This window comes from Rhea americana, unplaced genomic scaffold (assembly GCF_003343005.1).
Source record: "Rhea americana isolate MKP2758 unplaced genomic scaffold, rheAme1 scaffold_58, whole genome shotgun sequence".
Lineage (NCBI taxonomy): Eukaryota > Metazoa > Chordata > Aves > Rheiformes > Rheidae > Rhea > Rhea americana.
This window is the reverse complement of record NW_028186734.1, coordinates 4723344-4746154: the sequence shown is the minus strand read 5'-3', so window position 1 is coordinate 4746154 and position 22811 is coordinate 4723344. Positions and strand designations below refer to the sequence as shown.

The following is a 22811-nucleotide window of genomic DNA, read 5'->3' as shown; positions in this document are numbered from 1 at the left end:
GCTGTCATGGCCGGCGCGCAGCGGGCGCGCCCCGCCGCTGCGGCGTTGGCCCCCTCCGCGCGGCGGCGCGACATGCGTTGACAGATGTATTTAAAGCGGCCGGCGGGCGGCATCGCCTTCTGCCTCTTCTACGTGGCCTCCTGCTTCACCAACAAGGTGAGGGCGGCGGCGCCAGCGCCAGGACGCACGGCACGGCCCCTCGCCCGGCCCGGCGCTGAGGGGTGTCGGGGCAGCCGTGGAGATCCTATTGTTTATTTATTTACTTATTTATTTTGGGGGTTAGGTAGGAAAGAATAGGTGGCAGGACAGCTGCTTGTCACCACGAGGATTCTTCCTTCCTTCCTTCCCCCCCCCCCTTTTTTTGAGTAGAAATGGTTGTTGTGGAGTGTTTCTGTCCCCATTCCTAATCGCCGTGGAAGCTTGAAGCAGGAGGCCCTTTGCCGGCTCCAGGCTGAGGCAGAGATCGCTCTTCCAAGCAGTGTGGCTAAAGCAGTGTTAGACGAGGGCCAAGTCCCCTCAATTCTTCGCTGTGTCACTGGGATTTATGCTCTGCTTATGTAGTGCACCTTTACTGCCTTTTTTCCTTGCTTTCTGTGAAGAAAGTGGGAGACTTTGATTATTTAAGGCCCTCTCAAAGATTTAGAGGAGCCTTAAAAATAGCAAGGAAGCAGACTGCATTTTGGATTTATTCAGTGTCTGTCAGTGAGACCCATAAATATGCAGCAGTGACTGCTAATCTGCTCTAACAGATGCACAGTGGCCTGTGCCTGAAAAGGTAAGATAAGTGAGGAACCTGCAACAAAAGTAAAAGCATGCTTTYTGTGTACTTTGTACTGATTAGGAAAAGCCTGCTAGTCAATCCCTCCAAAATGAGGACTACAAAACAGCATTTCAGCCAGAAGACCCACCATTGCCAGTCCCAGTGTGCATTTGTAATTCAGAGTATAGCTGCCTTTTCTACCACTTCCATTTTTTTGAATGTGCAAGATCTTTACGCTTCTCTAATGTATAAATTTCAAGACCAGTGTATTTGGAAGAATAAAGGGATGATTTCTTATTGTTCAAATAAATAAAATGTTAGTTATAAAGCCAGAAATTATGCTACCTTGAAAATATCAGTAGTACTGAATATATTATTAGATATCTAGCAACCATTGAGCCCAGAGGCATTAGAGATCTGTTTTGTATTCCAGTCTGCCCCTGGATGCCTGTATGCCACAATGCAGGATTTTCTCCATTAATTATCAGTTACTATTTCAGAATTTTGAAGATTTCACAGAAGAAATTCTGTTAACCTGGAACCTAGGCAAAAGAAAATTTTAAATATTCAAGGCATTATAGTAATACCTACAGAAATATTAACCTACACTTACCTGTACAGTAGTTTAACCTCTAAATTAAGGACAAGCAGTGTTTTCTACTGTGCAACTTAATTGCCAGTTGGTATTGTTGAAAAGTCTAAGCAGAAGCAGAAAGAAAAGCGTGCAAAAAATAGACACGTAGTGGATAAAAATGTATAGCTGAAATAGCTTGGAGGAGGGTCAGTAATGTTATCCAGTTCAGGTTAGCTAGGTGTCTGACTTCAGTCTGATTCAGAGATTGTCAGTTAAGAGTGTGATTTCCCTGAGAGCCAATGRAGTGACACCGGCACTCTAGGGAGCACCCACACAGTCTAACCTAGACTATGTGAATACCCTTCCAAAATKCCTGAGTGTGTGTTTGTTCGTTTGTTTTTGTTTGTTTGCTTGTTTTTTCTTTCCCTCACTGATTTTCCAGAGACTTGTTGGTTGGTGAGAGTGGCTCTGTGGAAGTTGCAGTGAAAATAGTCATAAATAAAACCGCTGAAATCTGGGGAACTTCAGTGAAAATCATTGATGCCAGTGGGTTAGATGAGTTTTAAGGCTTGCCTTTGAAATGTCTTATTATTGTAAACTAAAGACCCGATATGAGCAGGTTTAGCTCAGCTGGTTAGAGTGTGGTGCTGCTAATACCAAGGTTGTGGGTTCAATCCCCGTATGGGCTATACTGAGGGTTGGACTAGATGATCTCCAGAGGTCCCTTCCAACCTTACCATTCTATGATTCTATGATAGAGTAGCTACTTGTTCCTGTCATATATATCAGAGAGTACCTCTATGTTCCTGAAGCAGATTTCTGAGAGAAAAGACATTTTTTGAAGCAAGTAGGGTATGGATTTCCTGAGGGAGAGTTAGGGAAATACAGCTTTTTTTCAGAGATGAAAGTGAAATGTATGTTCTGTATGTAGACTACTGATCTGTGTTCCAAGGTACGTTTACTATTAAGAATGTCCAGAAGTAGACTGAAGTCCAGAAATGAAGCAAAGTTCACAGGAAGAAATAATGCAGTTTATTTGGCAGACTGTTAGGAGCAGTGATTAGTAACAGAAAGGGACTAGAAGAGCTGCCAAATTGTGTCATGAGTTGGAAAAGACACTTGGCTTAAGTGTACTTGAGAGGAAGTTGGAAAGGCTTTGACATAGGGCCCTCTTTGTCAACTCCATTTTAAAACTTTAATATATGCTTTAATGCAGCAAAGTTAAAATAACCAGAATACAGACTTTTTGCTTGTTCTGGACAGTGGGTAAATGCAAGTGGAATACAGATATGTGCAAGTATATCATCCTGGTTTAAAACCCAAATGCCATTTGATAAGTGTATGTATTATATGACTGTTTATGAATCAACATGCCTTGTTTCTGCATATATTGATATCTTTTTAGTGACCCACTCCTCACAAAAAAAAAAAAAAAAAAAAAAGGACCTGCACAGTGCTTAGTTCCATTTTCTCTCTGAAATCTTTTACCTTCTCCTGTTGCCATTGACAACTTCTGCTGGCTCATAGCAGGAATGGTAGGGTACTTTTCCTTTCTTCCAGGGAAGTCCCAGGCATCCTTTTCCCTTATAGGAAGAGTGTCATATACTTGATCACAGGAAATTTTTAGACCCTGAGGTAACATGTAAAGATCTATTTCTCACTCATATTTGTGTGTGCATGTGTATACATATTTGTGTGTATGTGTGTACATACACATGTGCACACACACACGCACATATATACAGTAGTGAGAAAGGACACTAGCATTCAAAAACTAAGACCCCGTCAAAGCTCACCAAAGCAAAGGCAAGGCTACTTCTGCAGAGCATAACAGCTCCAGAGTGCTTTATAGACACTGCTTAATATTTTACRTGGAACACTGCTAAGTGAATGTTAGGTCTGTGAAATGAAATAACCATCAGGAAATGATTAATTCTGCTTAAGATTGCCTCTGTGCCATGATGCAATTGTAGTTGACAAATGCTTATATTTTTTGTTGCTGTAAACTCTTTTCCATTTAGAGCAAAGCAAGAAGTGTGGTCAGCAATTGAGAGAGCAATTCAGCAAGTAGCCCTGTCTTTGTCATTCAGTGTGTCTATTCCATCCTTCATGTACTTTAGTGTCAGCTTCCTCTCACGGTGACTGGGGCAGTATCCAGCAGTTCTGGCATTGGAAGAGAAATTATTGAAAATTTTCAAAATGTCTCATCTTTTTTTTTTCTTTATTTTAATAGGAACTTCCTTTATTTCATTCTCTTGTGATTGCTTGTTGATGTTATAACACCATGGATGTTTGATGTCCATTAATTTGGTATTTGTTTTCCAGTACGTCCTGTCTGTCCTGAAATTCACCTACCCTACCCTTTTTCAAGGGTAAGTACAATTTTAAGAGTACATTTGTTTGAAAAATGACTCTCCTTAGTAAAGGTATTGCTCTTCCATGCTAAAGCTAACTTTAGTACTTCGTGCCATTATTGGTTTTTGGTGTCTAGAGAACCTGTTTTATGAACGCTTAGTAAAGTGTTCATTAGTTGTCCTGGTTAATTTTTAAACATCATACTGGTAATGTATTTAAGAGATATAGACTCTCCATAATTTCTGGGTTTTCTGGAAGTCTTATACTTTATGTCAAAAAGTAGCAATTATAATACAGCCTGTCATTGGAAGCGGCATTTAATGTTTACATGTGGTGTATTCTCTTTCACTATGCTAATGAAAGCCTACTTTAAATCAATCTTTAGGCAAACACAAATATAAAGTTGCTTATTTTCATATTTAGCCTATTTGCTGTATATGGTAAATCACAAGCATATCTTAATGACTGTAACGAGAAATACAATGTTTGGCCAAATATCCATACATACTGTCAGTGCTGTTACTAATCTGAGATGTTTAGCAGAATTGCATGTGGCCTCTTAGAGTCAACATTTCCCTCATTTGTTCTTTTGGTATGTGTATAAGATTAACAGACACTGGGTAATTTTTAAATCCTATGTTGCTGCTTAGCATGGCATATTTTTTGCCTGCCCTCCAGCCCCAGGACTGTGAACAACCGTAAAAATAATTYCCAAGGGAATCTTCATTTTCTTTGAGCATACTCGGTTCTATTAAGTTTGCAAYGAGTGCTTTCTTTAGTTGTCTCATGTATACAAAAATTGTCTTGGACAAGACTTATCATATGGGGAAAGGTTCAAGCAATGTATGTAAAATGCAAGTGTGGTAAGTCAACAGTAAAAAAGCATACATTCAATGGCATGCAATTACATTGTGGCATCTGTGTTACCACAGTTATCTGCCTTTTCTAGCATTTGGAAATGCTGTACTGCCTTTCAGCATCTTCATATTTTTCCATAAATGCTGGCTTTTAAAGATGATTTCTTGAAAATTATTAAGAGGCTCAGGTGCACTTTCATTTAGAGCTATGGCAAAAGAAAAAAGGAAAAGAGTGTTATCCTCAGTAGCTCATGCTATTATTTTCTACTGTAACTGTTTCCCTTCTGTGTATAATTTAAGACTATATGAAATGGTGCTGAGCATTTGGAGCTGTTACTAACTTCAACTTCTGTCTTTAACACCTGAGAAGATATTCCCTGTCCTCTCTAAATCTTTCAAATTAAAGTTGCTAGGAGTTTGTCACTCGCTTGGGACGGAGCACGATCAAGCCTGTGGTGAACATCAGGGATTACCCAGCTTTTAGCTGAGGAATACATGAGAGCTTAAATGGTGTGAAGTGAGCTTTGATAATAGCACTGAATGTTCAGCATACCCCTTATGGACAAGCAGCTTGCTTTCTCTCACAATCACCTTAGGCAGCATTATGTACAATGGCCAATGTGTGTGTATGTGCACATATGCATGTGAGAGAGCTTTTAAAAATTGCTTAGATGCTTTGCAATGAATGGGACTAATAAATAAATCCAGTTACATACCAATTACAGATGCTAATGTGGTTTAATATTGCAATATAATTTGTCTGAACTGTGCTAAATATTCAAGGATATTCACCCAAGAAACACCTCTCTGAAAACTACTAGCCAAAAGAAGGAGGAAACGGATAATTTATTCAAAGCATAAAAAAACACAGTGTGCATCAGTACTAATTTTAAGTTATCTGCAAGCTTTTTTAAGGCCTCACATACAGTTTCCTCAGTAGTCTGAGCAATCTCTTTATAAGCTGTTAAGCTGTTAGGTGGATAAGTCAATCCAGAATGYCTTTAATTGTTATATGCTTTTTCAGTAAGAACACCACAGTGTCATGGTTGATGTGCAAAGCTATCTTGCTGTAAAGAAGTTTTCCATAGAGGCTCTGGACCGAAGAGGCTCTGTGCAGCATCATGATTTGATTGTTGCTGATGCTTCACTTGATGCTTGCTACACAAGATGCAAGGAAAAAAACCCACAGTCTGAGTCGCAGAGTTTATAATCTAGGTCCAGAATGAACTAACATGAGAAGTCAGAGTTATRTTTGAAATTACCAGGACAATACTTCTCATCCTTGGGGCTTATTTGGTCCAATGGAAGTAAGTCTTGAATCCTGAAAGTATGTTTGTCTATTCTAACAACAACTCAGTTTGAAAGGATATTTATCTCCTGTGGAAAGGATATTTATCTCCTGTGACAAACCCTGTCTCACTTGTATCTTTAGACTATCATGGCTATAACATCACTATTATTGTAAACCTTTCATGGCAAAAGACAACAAAATGGAGTTTGAACAGTATGACCAGTGACATTGTGACAGATGGTCCTTTATAAAACACTTGAAACAGGAGGGGGCAAGCACCAGAGACAGGAATTTTGGAGGAAACAAAGACCCACGAAAGATAAGAAAAAGGGAATAGTGGGCATCCATGGTTAAACTGGAGGAAAGGCAGATAGTTAGTCATAGGTGTGCTGTGAGAAATGAGTTTTCTAAGGTCATGTTCCATGCAGTTAAAAAAAAAAATAATTCAGAGGTACTACTTTGTTTCTATTTCAGATGGCAAACATTAGTTGGTGGACTTYTGCTGCATGCCTCCTGGAAGCTGGGATGGGTGGAGATAAACTTATGTTCAAGGTACTGTGGGGTTTTCAGTATTTACTAAATATTTATTTTCTGTAGCTGGGTTATGATGTAGTTAGGGTGGCTGTGGAAGACAGTAGCTTGCTAAAGCATAATTTTATATGCAGGTTTGTCAGTCACAAACACAAAGCAAGTAGTCATTACAGCAGTGCACAGGATCTGTATCATAATAAAATTCTAGATTGAAAGATGCTTTATAGATCAAGATCACCTGCTTGAACTGACAGTGGCAGCAAGTTAGAAAAGTCATCCAGAATACTGTACTGTGTTCATACAGATGCAGTCTGCTACACGGAATGTGGTATGTCCTTTTTGTTTTACCATTTATGTATCATAGCATTTTGCGCGTTCAGAGGAAGAGTTCGGTCTCTGCCCCTAGAGATATTCGGAACCTGACTCTTGACTGGACTGTGCCCTGAGCAACATCTCCTAACTTTGAAGCTAGGGGATTGGACTAGATGACTACCAGAGCTCCCTTCTAATCTTTTTTTTTTTTTTTTTCCTGTGATTCTGTATTAGCTGACGATAGCTGATGGATTTTCAGTTTGGGATTCAAACAGCTGATTTGCAAAACTGCAGTTTCTCATTTGGAATAAAGTGCTTTGTGCATGCATATGTGTAAAGAACCAGCCCACATTTTTTCTTGTACATGCAAGTGCCTACATCACCCTCAAAATTTAACTGGAATTATAAATGGAAGCAGAATTTATCTTCCTATCTTTTAAGTGCAGTTTAGATAAAATGAGGATATTAGAATAAAAGCTGTCATTGTTATTAGTAGAAGCAGAATTAGATACCGAATCTTGCTTTAGTGCCAGTTAGCGATACGTATTTTTATGAAGCTTTTATTATTCCTGCATATTTTGTACTCACAGTACAGCTGAAGGACAAAGGAATACAGCCATCGTTAATGTCCTTTCTAATTTAGGTTTCATTGCTGGTTGAGAAGTTACTTTTGCCTTAAATCATGAAAATAAAGAAGTTGATTTTTTTCTTTACAGCTTGGAAAGCTTTTTGTCAAAAATCCTAAAGAAAAAGGGAGAATGTCTGTGTGTTTGTGTGTATCTTTTTTCCAAAACCTGAAACACCTTAAAGAAAATACTGAACAAGAATCATTCTTTGCTCTTGAAGATGCTTTTATCTAAGTACTTGTTGGAAAATTTTTCTGTTTTGAATATAGAGGCTTCAGGCCGCCAGATGTCAGCATAATCTAGGAAAACTGATTAAAATAAATCTTGGGAACCTTTTCAGCAGTCTTCTGGAATAGGTGGGTTATGTATTAGCTACACATGAAATTAAATGACTAGGATTCATTCCTGTGTTTTGGCTGTAATTTAGCAAAGTATTGGGCATCAGTTTAAATCTGTCTTTATTCAGAAGAATTGTGCACATGCTTTAATGCTTTGCTCAGCTAGACTCAGCATGTATTTATAAGAAAGCAGGGAGAAAGGTACAACAACACAGAAATATAACTTCTCAAAGGCTTTTCTCCACAACTTCCCCTCAAGCTCCTCCTTCTTACAAAGACCTTTTCCCCATGGTATGAAACCGTGTTTTTTTTTTTTTTTTTTTTTCCCTCCCCTCACAGAATATTGGTCTGTGGATCTAGCTTTTTCTTTTTTGTTGTTTTTTTTTTGTTTTGGTACATATAGGAAATTTATGAATACTGTATCCAGACTTTTAATACTAGAAATCATAAACTGGCACCCATTGGTAGTCTTTGTATCTTCTCTCTTGCAGACTCATTTCATATGCTTTCTGAGCTAGTTCGAGTTATTCAGAAGCATCCTAGAAAAATTATTTCAGTACATAGAGATTATCACCCTTTTGTCAAAAGCATCTGACAAACTCGGGAACTTAACTKCATAGTAAAGACCAAATAAAAACTGGTCCTCAGTTCCGTAAAACGTGTTACTTACTACTTTCCCTGAGGTTTTATAGAGAACCTACTTTTCCTCCATTTCCCCTCAGCTCTCCCAGCTGCTAAGAGAGCTGTTTCTGAAGGGTGGATGGTGACTCTCTGCAAATCTGTATCAAAATCAGGGCCTCTGTGGAGCACAGAAGAATAAGCACAGTATCTGTGTAACGCCTCCAGTGCTATGATCTCTGCCTCATAGTTTCTGCCTAACCTCCTAGGCACCTAAATTGGCTGTGTTTGGCTTGCTATTTCTATTGTTGTTGCAATTTCCCCACAGCTAAGTAGCAGCTCAGAGCCTTAGCTTAAACCAAAGCTTAAAAGTGTAGTTTAGGGAAAACTACCTATTGACTTCAGTGAGCTGCAAATCTAGCAATGACAAACAAGTCAGTTCTGTTTGTCRCTGAGCTTGCTTTCTTTGCACATGCATCATTGTATTGCCAACACAAGAAACTACTAATTGGTTTGTATACAGGACAGATTGTAAGTGCTGATATGTTATATCAAACACTCATGCATTCTTTTCCAGTCCAGAAATTCCCCCTTGGCAACATAAAATTCTACTTTTACATCATGGGAAAAGCATCTGAAGTCCTTTTCCATTACACTTTGCATTACTGCATTGRAAATGGAGACATATTTGGGATTCCTAGGATTTAGTGGTGTAGAGCATGAAGAGGTGATATTTTTATGGTGCAATCATTCATCTTTGTTTTTTTTTTCTTCTTTTTGCCTCCCTCCCCTCTTTCCATTCCCTCCTCTTTTCTCCAATTTACTCCGGTTCCAATAGAGATTCTTTTTTGGCTGATTTCTGACAGGAATTGGTTGGTAATGCAGTATGGCAGTTTTTGATCCTGGTCTCTGTAAAATTCCAATTGAGACAATAACCTTAAAAGGCACAGTGCTTCTTTAAAAATGATGATGATTGCCCCCAAAAAACGGAGCAAGTATTTCCCCCCCCCCAAGGGAAATGATCTAAAGATTGCTCTATTTCTGCTACTCTGAGATTTTGACCAACTATCTTAGAAAATTATAAAGAGAAAGGAAACATGGTGTTTACAGTTTTTCTCTTGCCCTATGTTTGTAAAAATCTTAGGGCATCTTTTATTTTTATTCAAACTATTCTAATTTTCTTATTTTAGTGGTCTATTTTTCTATTCTGTGAAATGTAGTAATATAGTGGAATTTTGATTCTTCTGTGCTACCTGGAAATGTGATCCAAATTAAGGAATTGCAAACAATTTTATTTTGTTCTAAGAATCAGAAATATTCACCAGTGCTGTCTGAACTGTAGTTCAAAGCTCAGAAAGAGTGGGGGTACCAATGTCTTCAGTAGTCTTTGGATCAGGCCTGTAAGTCTTTGCCACTCTTTTCCTGACTCAGTATCTTACATTGCTCCCTCTGAAATTTATCACCTACCTGATCCCATTTTTCCCCTGAAGTACTGAGGTCAGCAAAGAAGTAATGTGAATCCTGAAGGCCAATCTCAAAACAGAAATCTGACCCCACTACAATATCACTTTAAACAAAAATCAGATCATGACGACTTCATTCCTCTATTAGTTGTCAAACTGCCTCTAGGAGTTTGGCTTAGTCAAAGGAATATCATTAAGAAATCTCAAGAGACAGGCTTCCACAGAGACAATCTGATCTTTAGGAAGAATCTCTTTGTAAATCTGGCTGAGAAATGAATGTGTGGGTGGGCAAGTGTACTTAGGCATAGTGAAAATGTGTGCTGTCTGTGCAAGTGTGGCATTTCAAGCCTTCATTTGTCAGCTTTTCTTCCTTTTACATCAAAGAAATCAGTTGAAATGAAATTTCTCTCCATTAAAACCAATACTAGTAATTGCCATGAAGGCATTAAACAGTTTTTGAGGAAGAGTGTGAGAAAGAGTAGAAGTATTTCTGCTAGTTCATATCTGCAGTTAAAAGAGATGGTTCATTTCTATCTCAGACTTCTTTAGTAAGTGGGAGGAATACCGAACAATCAATTTAATGAATTTAATGTGCACACCTTTGAAATAKATATATATATATGTTGTTCTATTCTTTGCAACTAACTGATGCTGACTACAGGTAAACAGAATGTGGTGGTGTAATAGAGCTTTAATTGTTTTCACAGGTCTGATGTCCTGTCATGGCTTCCTGCTTCAGCACTTTTTGTGGGCGTTATTTACGCTGGCTCCAGGGCACTGTCTAGATTGGTAAGAAATGCACAAGTAGGAGTTAGTTCTTTATTGTCTCTATGAACAAAGATCGTTCTCTTCACACAAGGAGTTTAATGCTGTTCCTGGGCTGGGGGAAAAGGGAAGAAAGATTTAAATAACATAACCTGTTAACTATGCTAGGATAGTGGTCCAGTCCTATGAAGTGTGGAGCAGTATCAAAAGGTGCAAAATAGCCACAGATCTCCTTGACCTCAGTGACAGTCAAAAGCACTCAGCATCTCTCCAGAGCGCTCAGTATTTTGGAGAACATATCCTTAATAGTCTGAATTGTGCCAACAGGGAAGAAGCTGAAGAAGTTACTAGCTGTAACTTTTTGCAAAGTGGGCAATGGGACATAGATCAGTAGGATATGTGTTTAGGAAAAGGATGGAGACCCTTTCAATGTCAGGGTTTTGATGCTTTACAAGGTTTGAAGAAATAAATTGAAAGTTGGGAAAAGGTTATGGGAATGGCTAGATTGATCAGATTTATGATTCATTTGAATCACAGTAACATACCAAAAATTTAGGAGATGTCAAATCTACTTTTATTAAAGCTAGATGCTTTTTTCTTAAATGATCCACTGTTGCCACAACCAAAAGAGAAAAGAAGAAAAATTGTGACCTCAATTTTTTAAAAAACAGCAGTGTTATCTGCTGTTATACAGTCTGCAAGAGCAGATTCTCTGCTAGTTTCCTCTTACATTCTGTCAAAGTATCCTATCTAACTCCAAAGCCAGCTTACTGCTGTCAACTCCTAAACTTCAAAAAGAATCAAATGTGAATTTTCAACAAGAATCTGCTTGCTGTGGTCCCTTCCTGAACATGCTGTTGGAGATGTAGGGCTGAAGAGGACAGGAGATCTCTGTCCTCTCAGGCAAGGCTGTGGGCCTGATCTCAGACCCAAGTGATCTTCAGGAAAGCTAGGCCRTGTGCTCAGATGCTACGTGCCTCCAGACTGGCTGTTTTGTGGCAATTGTGTTTACTTCCTTGTCAAAGCAAGTCCAATTAGGCCTCCCTTGTGTGAACAGAGTAGAGATCTTTAAGGAAAGAACTGCCTGGAAACAGTAACAGACCCTTTGGCATCATCATCTTTTCTGCTTGCTCACCTGGGAGGTGGAGGAGGAATGAATCACATCCTTTCTTGCTATTTCTTCATCTTTCTGAGTTCTCTCATAAGTTACTTTGTTTCTTTCTTTTCCCTATGCTGTGATCATTGAAGAGAGTGAGATGCTCTGGAGCCACACAAGAGCTGAGTCTCCTCTGTGGTTGAATGGTCTTGATCTGTATCCCAGATCTTTCTTGAGCAACATCTTCCATTTCTACATGTCTTTTTTGTTTTACATAAATGGGGATTTAGAGGCCTAATTCTGTGACTATTTTGCCATTGAGGAAAGGCACCAAGATGAGTAGTCTCAGCCATAGTGGCGTGTAAAGCCTTGCACTGGTGGAAAAGTTGATCCTAAATACAAGCTTTACTTACAATAACTCTACCTACAATATTTTTACTGCACAGGGAGAAGGAAAAAGGACTCTCCTCATCCTTGTATCTAAATTATCTCACTGCAGCAGTGTACTTGAATTAAATGGGTCTATTTCTAAAGTAGAAATTATGTGAACTTTTTTTGATCAAAGCCACAAGCATCTACTTTCAAACACTCCATGTGTACTGGCAGGACTACAGTCTTAATCTCCATTTATCTCTCACAAGAGACACAAGAAGCCTGTCCTGCACAGGAGTTCAGGGCTGGAACTGGAGGAGAGCTGCTTAGCTCTGGACTGTGATGCATTACCAAAAATATGCAGGACTGTGAGGGGAGGTTTGTACAGAGTCTGTTCACCTTGTCTGCCCAACCAGTAAACCTTTCTTTTTGTAAGCACTAAGCCCACTCACATCAAAGACAACAAACATATGGAGAAGATTAACTGAGCTAGGCAAACTGGAGCCAGGCAAACTGGAGCCATTGTTGGCTCCAAAACACATTTGGAAGAGCCAAAAGGCTCTTCCAAATGGGGGGAGGGGGACAGACAACAAATTGACTCCACAAAAGGAAGAATGTACATTCTTGCTGTCAATTTTTCTCGTGTATCTTTTTCTTGTATTTCCTGTAATTGTGTCGSGCTCAAGATGCTTATGTTAGATACTTCTGTAATGATGTTCTCAGTTGTCCAGCAACAGGGTTGAGAATTGGTTTTCAGCTCTGGTGAAGCAGGAACTAACAATTTCATTTCAGCTGTGTTTGTGTGGTTTTTCATTCCTGGCTAATTTAGAGGTGTTAAGAGTTATCTTGGTATAACTTTCTTGTTTGTGGATCCACCATAGTTGTCATTGTGACTTAGAATATTTAATTAATGATTATCCAGCTTGATGGGAAAAGGAAAATCTCCCCAAAACCTARATTTTTTTTGTTTGCAAAGTCAAATCTAAGCATATCATCTGATACTTAAGAGGAGTGAACATCACTGGAATTTTAATTCATTCTCTACTCATGTGAGTAGAGTGAGTGGGCAGTTCTTCTGCTTCAGTTTTTAGGTTACCTAAATTGGGGCAGGGAATTGCCTCAGTTTTGACTGTATCTGCTACCCCATGGACCTGATTTGGAGGAAGTGTTATAAACCACTAGTTCTTGCTGATTTTTGCTTGGGGGTGGTGGTAGTTTGACTCATTATCATTGGGATTTGTTTCTTGATTTCATTTTGGGAAGGAGTCCAGACAGCTTGTTAATTGTAATTTCAGCACTTCTTGTGTGTGAACTATTACATTTCCACCCTATTTTCTGGCAGGTATTCATAGCAGTAACTGAAAGCAATCACCTAAAATCATCTTGCCCATAATTTTGTTGCTAGGAATAACAGAATGTTCTTAATACCAGTAGACAGAGATGGGAAAACTAATGAAAACTATTTACTGTCGAGGCTGCAGATTTGTGAAAGGAGGGGCAAAACTAGAAGCACATACTTGGAAAAATCTCCCTGTGGTAGCTATGTAGAAACACACTGATTGTGTACCCCAAAGTCAGAGAATTAGGAACGGTCTGGATTTAAAGGCAGTTGCACGAAAGTGCCTCTGTTATGTAATAGCGATTCCATTTTGGGGATGGGTCTGAGGCACTCTTAGGAGCTGTGATGTGGGTTTACAGTCATCAGAAACGAAAGAACCCTGGGACAGCTAGCCTGAACTAGAGTGACYCAGTTATTGAGACTGTTTTTTATTCTCTTTCCATGGTAGCCAATTCCGATGTTCCTTACAGTACACAATGCAGCAGAAGTTATAACCTGTGGGTTCCAGAAGTTTGTGCAGAAAGAGGTAATTGATGTGCTAATATGATACCTTCTGTGATATAGCTACTCTATAACAAGAAACCTACTTTCTTTTGTTACTGGCTTTAGTACTGTTTGTTTTTCTAATCTTACTGTGATAGCTGGTCATTAATGAGTCCAACATTTGCTGTTGGCAAGGATCTATATTGACCTTTTCTTTTCCCTTTTAGTTAGGGAAACACTGCAAATGCGTATCGACAGTTTGATCTGTGTTTTTAAGACAGGCTTTGTCCTGCTTTTTAAATTTTTTTCTTCTCCTCCCCCTTTTGAAAATTAACATCCCGTCTCTGTTGCCATATGTAAGAGTTTCTTCAGTTGAACTGAGAGGATAGAGGACTGGGTCCTAATGTCTAGCCAGTGTAATATATCTAGCATTTGATACATTGTATGGTTATAGGTAGACTACATTTCCACATGAAATGCAGGAAATCATTTTTTTGGATTTGTTTTTTTAATGTTTTGGAATCTGTCCCAAGACCTTTTAAAGACAGGAGAATAATTCTTGCTTACTTTGAGCTGAGTCTATTTCTCATAAACTGAGAGATCCTGGAGATCACACTATGCTCCAAGCTCTGAAATGCTTTTCTAATTGTTTTACTGGAGAATTGCTATGTTAGATAGCATTGGGAAGTTGTTCATTGCAAACTCTCTTCTACAAAGGATGCCAGCTTGCTGTAGAAGGGATCTTCCCTCCCCTCCATGTGTATATGGAGAGATAAATAAGTGATCAGTGTTTGTTACTCCTAATAAACTGAAGAGCTCTCTGAGACCGTGTCCACGGAGCACAGCAGTGTGTACGACGGCACACCCCGGGACATTGTCTCCCGATGGCTGACCCTTCCGAAGTGTGCCACATTGTCTTTCCAGCTCACATGCCTAGGTTCCCTCTCCTTGAAAATCAAAGTACCATGGAGAAGGATAATAGAAACCTAGGTCTTGCTGGGAAGCTTCTGAGGAATAAATTTGGACCAGAAGATTGGAGGAACTCTCCTGTGTTTAGATCAAAACTATTTTGGCTAGGGTAGTACCTAATGAATTAAGAATACTCAGTATCAGAGTAATACAAATCACAGTATTGGTAAAGGTAAAGRTAAGTTTGAAGACCAGGTGTGAACTTCACATCTGGTTTTAAGTTTGCTCAGTGGCAGATAATCTGTAAGTATAAATCAGAAGTTGGAGGAGGCCGATCTGTAATCCTTGTTCTTTTTTCAAATTAAATTTGCTTGGCAGTACTCAAAGATAATGGACTGTTGAATGTCGCTCACTGTTTTTGTAGTGTTTTTGCTGCAGTAAGATCAGCTATGATCCCTTTCTGTTTATAAAAGGGGAAAGCACTCTTTCACCATTTCTTACCTTTAGTGTTTTTAACTCCGCTTTCTTTTTTACAGCAGACATCTCTTCTGAAAGTCTGTAGGTAAGTTTTGGGTTTTTTTTGTTTGTTCTTTTTTTAAAAAAACTTTCAGACTTGTTTTGGCTCCAGCTTCTTGTATTTGCTTCAGATAATGATACACCAAAACAATAAAGAATGTAAGACACATTCCTGTAGGCAGTAAGCCTGAATAGCAACATAGGAGTAATTAAATATTTAAATTTTACTTTCTGTTTTTGAGGAACTGGTTAAGTAGATATATTTTTTCTTGTGTAAACATTTTTAAAAAACAGAAAAACAGTATTTCTGAATAGCAAAGCAGTGCTTTCATAAAAAAAATGTTTTTGAAAAGGAGAGAGAAAAGGAGATAGAAAACAACTAGATATGTCTGTCTTAGGAAAGAAAAGGTGGGTGATATCCAGTTCTGTTAGCACTGTTCATATGTTCATGTTCATATGTTATCACACCCTCAAAAATCTTTGTTGTCCCTGGGTGCTTAGACTTCAGAAAGGAGATAGTGAAAAACAGAAGCCAGCCATTCATATATTAGAAGTTTCTTTCTTCCCCAATTCCCTTGAAGAACATATAATTGATATTCTCCATATTTTTGTAATCGCTTAGCTGTTCTTAGTGTACAATGTTGGTTTACTATTTAGTGTGTTTAGAAGCTCTGTCTTCCTACTTTCTCTGCTTTGCTTCCATTACCTAGCTTACTATGACCTTGTTTTGCCCACTGGATGATAATCCAGTCAAGGATAGTGATTTTTTTCTTTATTCTGTCTTTTCCTCCTACTCTGCTAGAAAGTCGGTACATGAACTGCAAAAGCAAATACTCATTAATAGTGACAGTCCATAGAAATTCTGTATCTGTGTATTCAGTTTAGCCTTTAGAAGTACTGCCTCAGCCACAGTTTAAGATTTTTATTTAGCCCAAATCTGTTGACTAAGGACAGCACAAGTCCTCCCTTAAGGTACTTCAAGTGTAATACCTTCAGCTCCCACTTTGGTCTGCATTCTGGAGTTACAGCATAACCTTGAATGTAGTCACCCCTCTTATTTCTGCTTGAGTTGTTGTGATAGGCCATCTAACTGAATGAATAAACTTTTTGGTAGCCATCCATAGATTAAAAATTGGTTCTCTTTCAGCTTTCTGAAGTATGCAAGGAAAGCTAGATGGCAAGTGAAGAACAGTATTTCCTACAACAGTTTGTTTGCATCACTAATGAGATTGTTTTGTGTCACTTTTCTCTTCTTACAACTTTGCTGTGTATTAATTATGAAGAAGATTAATTCTGAAAAATTAGTTTTGGTGGCAGAAGTGACTTCTTAAATATGGAATAAAAATGAAACAAATGAAATACCAGTGTAAAATTGAGTGGAAACCTCCAAACTCCCTGGGGAGTACAGATCCAGGTTGTGAGCTTTCAGTCTTGTCTTTTCTTTTCCCRACAGTGCATTGTTTCTTCTGGTAGCAGCAGTATGCCTTCCTTTATGTGACACCCAGGTGAGCTCTGCTTTGTAAACAGGCTCTAGATTAATCTTGATATTTTATATCTTGATAGCAAATGAGGGAGGACATACATGATGCAGCTTTTACTTGTGAGCTTAGGTCTGTGAGTTCTGTTGAAGGAATTATAAATGTGGCCTGTTGCCTTGTTACACTGTTGCTGTTCTTAATGTGTTTGTGTTGTGGTAAAACCTCTGAGTAACTCAGACCTGGAGGTCTTGGGTAAACCCTGGGGCTGCAAAAACTTTTGTTTAACCCCTAAAAGGGCTCTAAGCAAATCACTTAGACCTGGACTTACTGCACATACTTAAGCAGGTTCCTGAGTTATCTTTGTGAGCACTCTACACTCTTTCTGTAGTCTCTGGAGAGAGGAAGGAGGTATCTCTAGACAGTAGTCCAGTCCACTGAACATCTGTTCTTTGGAGGTGCCTGTCTTTCTCTTTTGGACGCTTACGAAGGCTTCATGCTTGATATAGATACTTCAGTTCATATGTGAAGTTATATCTTATAAATCTGTGAATTGTTTGGATGCATCTGATCAAATGTATGCATCCGTGATGTGGAACTTAGCTGGCCTTGTGTGCATTCTTCCTAGTCCACAGTTCAGAGTAGGTAGTTCTGGTGTATAAGTCATCTCAAATAAAAGTAGACATAAAACATGCCAGATGAATTCCCTTCAAAAATGTTTATTTCTGATTGTGAAGAGAGCCTACCTTGCTTAGAGGTAGATGTCTATTTAAAGCATTTTTTTTGATACCCTTAAGAAGAGGGTGGTATATAACAGCAGATTGAATGATCTTCCCTGTCACTTTTGCTTGGTCTAGGAATGAGTTTCTTCCTATCATAGCCCAGCAGTGAATGAGAGGTTTGGAGAGACTGTTTAGCTGCTGTGGGAGCTGAGAGCAGAAAGGAGACAAAAACCTCTTACCCCTTTGCTCATCCTTGGCTGCTTATCCAAATGTACAGGAGGAGTCATAAATTAACTTTTCTGCTGAATGAAAAATGGCTGCAATACAAGAAAAAACACAGCGGGGTCCATATTATCAGATTTTTTTGAATGATGTGAAGGAAACAGCTGTGCTCACATAGACTGCTTGAGAGCCAGAGACAAAGAGGATAAAGATATCTAGAGTATGTCAGGTCTCCAGAGGAAATAGAAACCTTTAGTATTCTCTAATACAGTACTATTTGTAGTATAATTTCTACTATACTCGCTTTGTTAAACTAACTGTGAGGAAATGTCCACATGTGTGCTTATATGACTCTGCATTTATTTATTTAGATGTTCTTTTTTGCAGTTTGATCCAAATGGTTATTTATGGGCTTTTATTCACTTGGTCTGTCTTGGTAAGTCATTTTCTTTTGGAAAAAAAAATTGGGAAAAATGAATATGTTAGAAAACCAAACTATAGGTTTATTATGAAGTTACTGATATTTAAGATTCTTGATATAAGAACTTGGAAGGAATAAAGATGCTCAGTAAAGATAGGAAAGTTAATTTCCTTTATAGCTTTTATATTGAAATCAGTAGAATAAACTAGATGTAGCAGTCACTTAACATAAGAAAATGCGTATGTAGTTTTGATAAACAGTAAGCTTTTCTGGGAGTTTTTGATGGTTGCCGACTAAGGGACCTTCCTTATAGAGTGGGAGGAAACACGAAAAAAAAAAAGGGGGGGGGAATAGCTTGTAGTTAGAACCTTATTGAACACATTGATTTTATTAAAGAACTGATAGATAATATTCTAAAATATCATTGAATATGCTCCCAGAGGAAGGATGTTGAAATGTGGGGTTTTGGTGCAATCATATACGCTGCTTAAAAAAAAAAAAAAAAAAAAAAAAAAAAAAAAAAGACTGTGGGTTTCATGACATATCAGTATTTGTGTATTTCTCTTCTGTCTTTTTAAAAATAAATCTTCGGTCTATTTTTAAGTAAATCAGATTCTTCTCCTGAAAGCTGTAACAGTCAGAGGCAGAGAACCTGAAGAAAGTAGCAATTTTTAACTAGGTAATTTTGTAATTTTGTGGGTTTTGGAGCATTAGGCTGGGTAATAAGGAACTTATATTTAGTTCTTAGGTGTCTTACAGACTTGAGTGACTGATTCATATGTTAAATCTCATCTGCAAAATAGAGATAATTCTGTCTTTATTTTGTCTATTCATAGTGTAAACTTTTTAGGGCAGAAGTTGTGTCTTTTTATGTATTTGTGTCCAGGAAGGTCTAGAGATTCCAGTCTAAAATGTTAACATACAAATAACAAACTATATATATGTGTGTGTGTGTGTGTGTGTGTGTGTGTGTATGTATTTAGGAAATGTCATATGGTAAATATTTGCTTATTTAGGTAAAAACAAAAAGCTAAGGATTTTGCACTTCAAATATTTTCTGTCTGCTGTAGCAAGTCATGTTACTGCTTTCTCAAAGTCACGAGGTCTAATTTGTAAAACAGTGCTAGGCCACAGAGGTGGAAGGCAGAGAGTATTCAGGAACCCTCTACCGTATGGTTAAAATATGTAGGAGGTGCCAGTGTAATGTTTATGTTCAAAATATAGCTGCTTTCAGTTTCTCTTRTTTTGGGGAGAAAGCTGTTGTCATGCCTGTTGGGTTTTTAGTTAATAGGAAGTATAATTACACAAAGACAAAGAAGCTACTAGAGAGGGTGAACACGTGAACCAACTTAACATACAGTTAATTAAGACAGCACTGAAGGAGGGATACCTGTTCTACCTTTCAGCTTGTTTAAAGAAGGTGGAATTGAAGAGATTTATTACGTAGTGTTCGAGCTGATTTGCTTTTCATGTTGTGATTTTCTTTGCGATTAAAAAAAAGAATAGCCCCGAAGAAAGAGTCCGGAAAAAACATTGAGATTGAAGCTTTATTATTCCTTCCCTGAYTAGTTAAAGCCTTTCCAAAACAGAAGTGGAAGCACACCAGGAAGTGAATAGGTCAAGAGTGCCAAGAACCTTGAGAGTCTAAAGCTCAAGAAACTTCAAACAGCAAAGGTGGTTTAGAGGCAACAGTGACAACAGCCTACACGGATGAAGACGTAGTGGTCCCTGCCCCAAGTGGGCTGGCACAAAGAACCTATTTTTCTGCAGCAGTTCTCTTCATATACTTATACAAACACCCATATACCCATGTCCCTTGATAACTGTCATGAGCTAGGAGTTCTCTCTTCTTCAGAAAGACTAGGAGAAACATATAGTATGACAGTACTCTGAGATGATAATACTTTGGAAACCATTAATTTGAAGTGTTAGGTGACTTTACTCATGGTTTAGGCATCCTTTGTACCATGTTGCTGACTGTAATTCAGAAGGTTCCACATGAGTGAGTCTGTACCATGGTCAAACAATTCATTGTTTGTCAGAATGATTGCATGTTGCAGCAATTATATTTGTCATTTCAATTACAGGGACTTACAAAGTATTTCACAAGTTATGGAAACCTAGCTCTCTAAGGTAATGTATTATAATATTTTTTTTAAAAGAAAGATTTAGACTCATCTATCTAGCAGTTGGGTAAACTGTAGGGATCTCTGCTTTATCAGGCACTCTTGAATGATCATTAACTTTTCTTACCAGAGGAGCAATATTTATTGTTGATAATCAACTATACCATATGACTATTGATATTTATACTAACTCAAACACTACATTAGTTTTAAATAGTGTGTTATCAAAGGATGATAACTTAGTTCTGGAGAAAGATCCTCTGATTAATATCAGAGAGGTAAAGAGGAAATGTTAGTTTGTGTTAGCCTTGAAAGCTGCAGGGTTTGTGCCTGTGAATGCCTCTTTGAAACAAAGTCTCAAGAGCATGCAACAGCTGGTAACTTGCAACAAAACCTGAATGTCCAAGTACCTTAAAAATCCTGTAATTTTGCACCAATCTCATGAGCACTTTAGCACTAAACCAAGAGTAAACAGGAGTTTCTTTTGAAATCAGGTGACATTACATGTTCACAGCATCTGTAATCTGCAATTGTCTGTATGGGGATGGATATGTTCCCACTGAGTGTTACGGACATGTATGTAAACACAATACATATATGTTTAGGATATGAATAGGCCCATTTGTTTCAGCACTGTTTTCCATCTGTGCTTAAAGGATTCCAGTCTTTAGTCAGTCTCCTATTACCTTCATTTTCAATGAGGTTACCATTGGCATAATAACAACAGAAGTAATGTAAAAGCAGTGTAAATGATGTGTAAATTAGTATACTAATCTCTTCTATCAAATGAGCTGTTACTAAAAGAACATCCTTTTTTTTCCCCTTTCTCAGTGACCTGGACCAGCAGTACATCAACTATATATTCAGGTAAAATCAATAAGCCTTTAATATACCAGAGATGGTTTTATGTGGTATGTTTTCATTTTCAGCCATGTCTGGCTTAGAAAACTCATAGCTACTACTTAAATATGTTTGGGTAGCAGGATATTCATGGAAAGAACATTGCTTAGCAGCTGAATGCTTTGGTTATGGTTAGATGGACATGYCAGTATACACCTGGGGAGTAAAGATGTGTTATGTTTTTTTTATCACCATGTGCACAAGAGAGCTATCTTTTTCCAGAATGATATTTAAAGAGTACCTCTTTGGCAACCCCCACTCATAAAAATCAAACTTGCACAAAATTGCTAGAGGGAGAGGCAGTGGTTATAGATGTACCATGTGCAAAAAACATGAGCAGTAACTGATTGATCAGAGTCCTGTTAGGATGATTGAGTAATTCAGACCTTTTGTTGTTCTGCTGATTAGGATATATAAAACTGGTTTGTTATTTTGTGGTTAGTGAAAGAGCTTTAGATACCAACTAGAGTCCCTTGTGAGTGTTTGGTTGTGGGTGTGGGTTTTTGTTGTTGTTGTTGTTGTTGTTGTTCTGTTTTTTGCCAATCCTTTCCCCAAAGAACCATCTAAGCCAATGCAATCAGCTTTCATGGCTTCCACTATATTTTTCTGAGGCTTTATTTGAAGTAAGTTTTGCAGAGATTTTGCTAGATCCTCCTCCATCCATAAGCAAACCTCTTACCTCACTTTGCTTATACTCATTGACCTCTTTTTGGAACAGTAGGTGAAGTTGTGAGGAAATACTAGGCAGGGTGAATACTAAGCTCTTAGGAAGAAGAGTGATCAAAAGGAATGAAACCCATCAATGGGTTTGGATAGAAGCATAATAGAGAGCATAAGTTATGGATAAGCATAACAAAAGTGAAATTGTGCTTGTCTAATTGATTTGCATGAATGTGTGCTCTTGTCTGACCACATTTGATAAAGATCTTTGATAGGGATGCATCAAGGACACTGCAGTAGGACAGGTGTTTGACTGCAGTTCCCTCTTATCTTATGAACACCGACTCGATAGCACGATTACTCATCTTAGTCTGATCAAATCACCTATATCCATAAAGGAGTATTGGAGCCCTTTTATTATGGATTTATATGGTTCCAGTGAGTATTCACCAAGGTTCTGTGCATTGGCAATGTCTGAATATCAGTTGGCTTGCAGTAGGCTTTTGTTTCAAGTCAGTTGTCATTTTTCATCTACTTTGAACTACAAAGCAAATCTAGTTTAGTCAAAGAAAGCAATTGTGTCTATTGGAGCTGTTTAGAAGAATGTTACAGTCACAGAACTTGGAGATATGCTGCTATGTACAGAAATAATCTGTGAAGTCTTGAGAGAGCTATTCTACTTAAAGCAGCTATTTATTCTCCTGGCAGCTATTTGTATAAGGGAGAAAAATTAAGAAAGCAGTAAAATAAAGTGATTTTTTTTCATTTGGCATCTGACTATAACTCAATTGTTGTTTTAGTCAAAGCTTGCCTGGGCCTCAACCTTTAAATTCAGATTTTAGCTCAAGGTCTTAATTTTACGGATTAGATTGAAATCAGGGTCAGATTCTCTGCTGTGTTAGCTTTGAAGTCTGTGAGGTTGTGTCCAGCAGAGAGCAGGAGTTCCACATTGAGTGGAAGGGATGATTACTGATTTAGAAGTTTTTGAAAAGGAGGTATTGTTCTCTAAGGAACTGTGCGGTCTAATGATGCAGGGGTTTGTATTTAAAAGCTACTTTTTTTTTTTTTTTTTTTTTTTTT

At 38.1% G+C, this 22811-nt stretch overlaps 1 protein-coding gene across 5 annotated transcripts in view; it reads left to right on the top strand.

Moving 5' to 3' along the window:
* Window positions 1-6: 6 nt before the first annotated feature.
* SLC35D4 (solute carrier family 35 member D4) overlaps window positions 7-22811 on the top strand; it is a 60903-nt gene continuing 38098 nt past the window's right edge. For 3 of the 5 annotated variants that reach the window (XM_085319319.1, XM_085319316.1, XM_085319318.1), the window contains exons 1-10: window positions 7-156; window positions 3660-3706; window positions 6312-6389; window positions 10433-10514; window positions 13746-13823; window positions 15226-15251; window positions 16659-16710; window positions 18012-18060; window positions 20133-20178; window positions 21003-21038. In XM_085319319.1, coding sequence (XP_085175445.1) covers window positions 85-156; window positions 3660-3706; window positions 6312-6389; window positions 10433-10514; window positions 13746-13823; window positions 15226-15251; window positions 16659-16710; window positions 18012-18060; window positions 20133-20178; window positions 21003-21038 — 566 coding nt within the window. In that variant the 5' untranslated portion in view covers window positions 7-84. Of the gene's footprint in view, window positions 157-417; window positions 776-3659; window positions 3707-6311; window positions 6390-10412; window positions 10515-13745; window positions 13824-15225; window positions 15252-16658; window positions 16711-18011; window positions 18061-20132; window positions 20179-21002; window positions 21039-22811 lie in introns of those variants that run through there. The other 2 variants (XM_085319317.1, XM_085319320.1) reach the window with 2 other exon arrangements.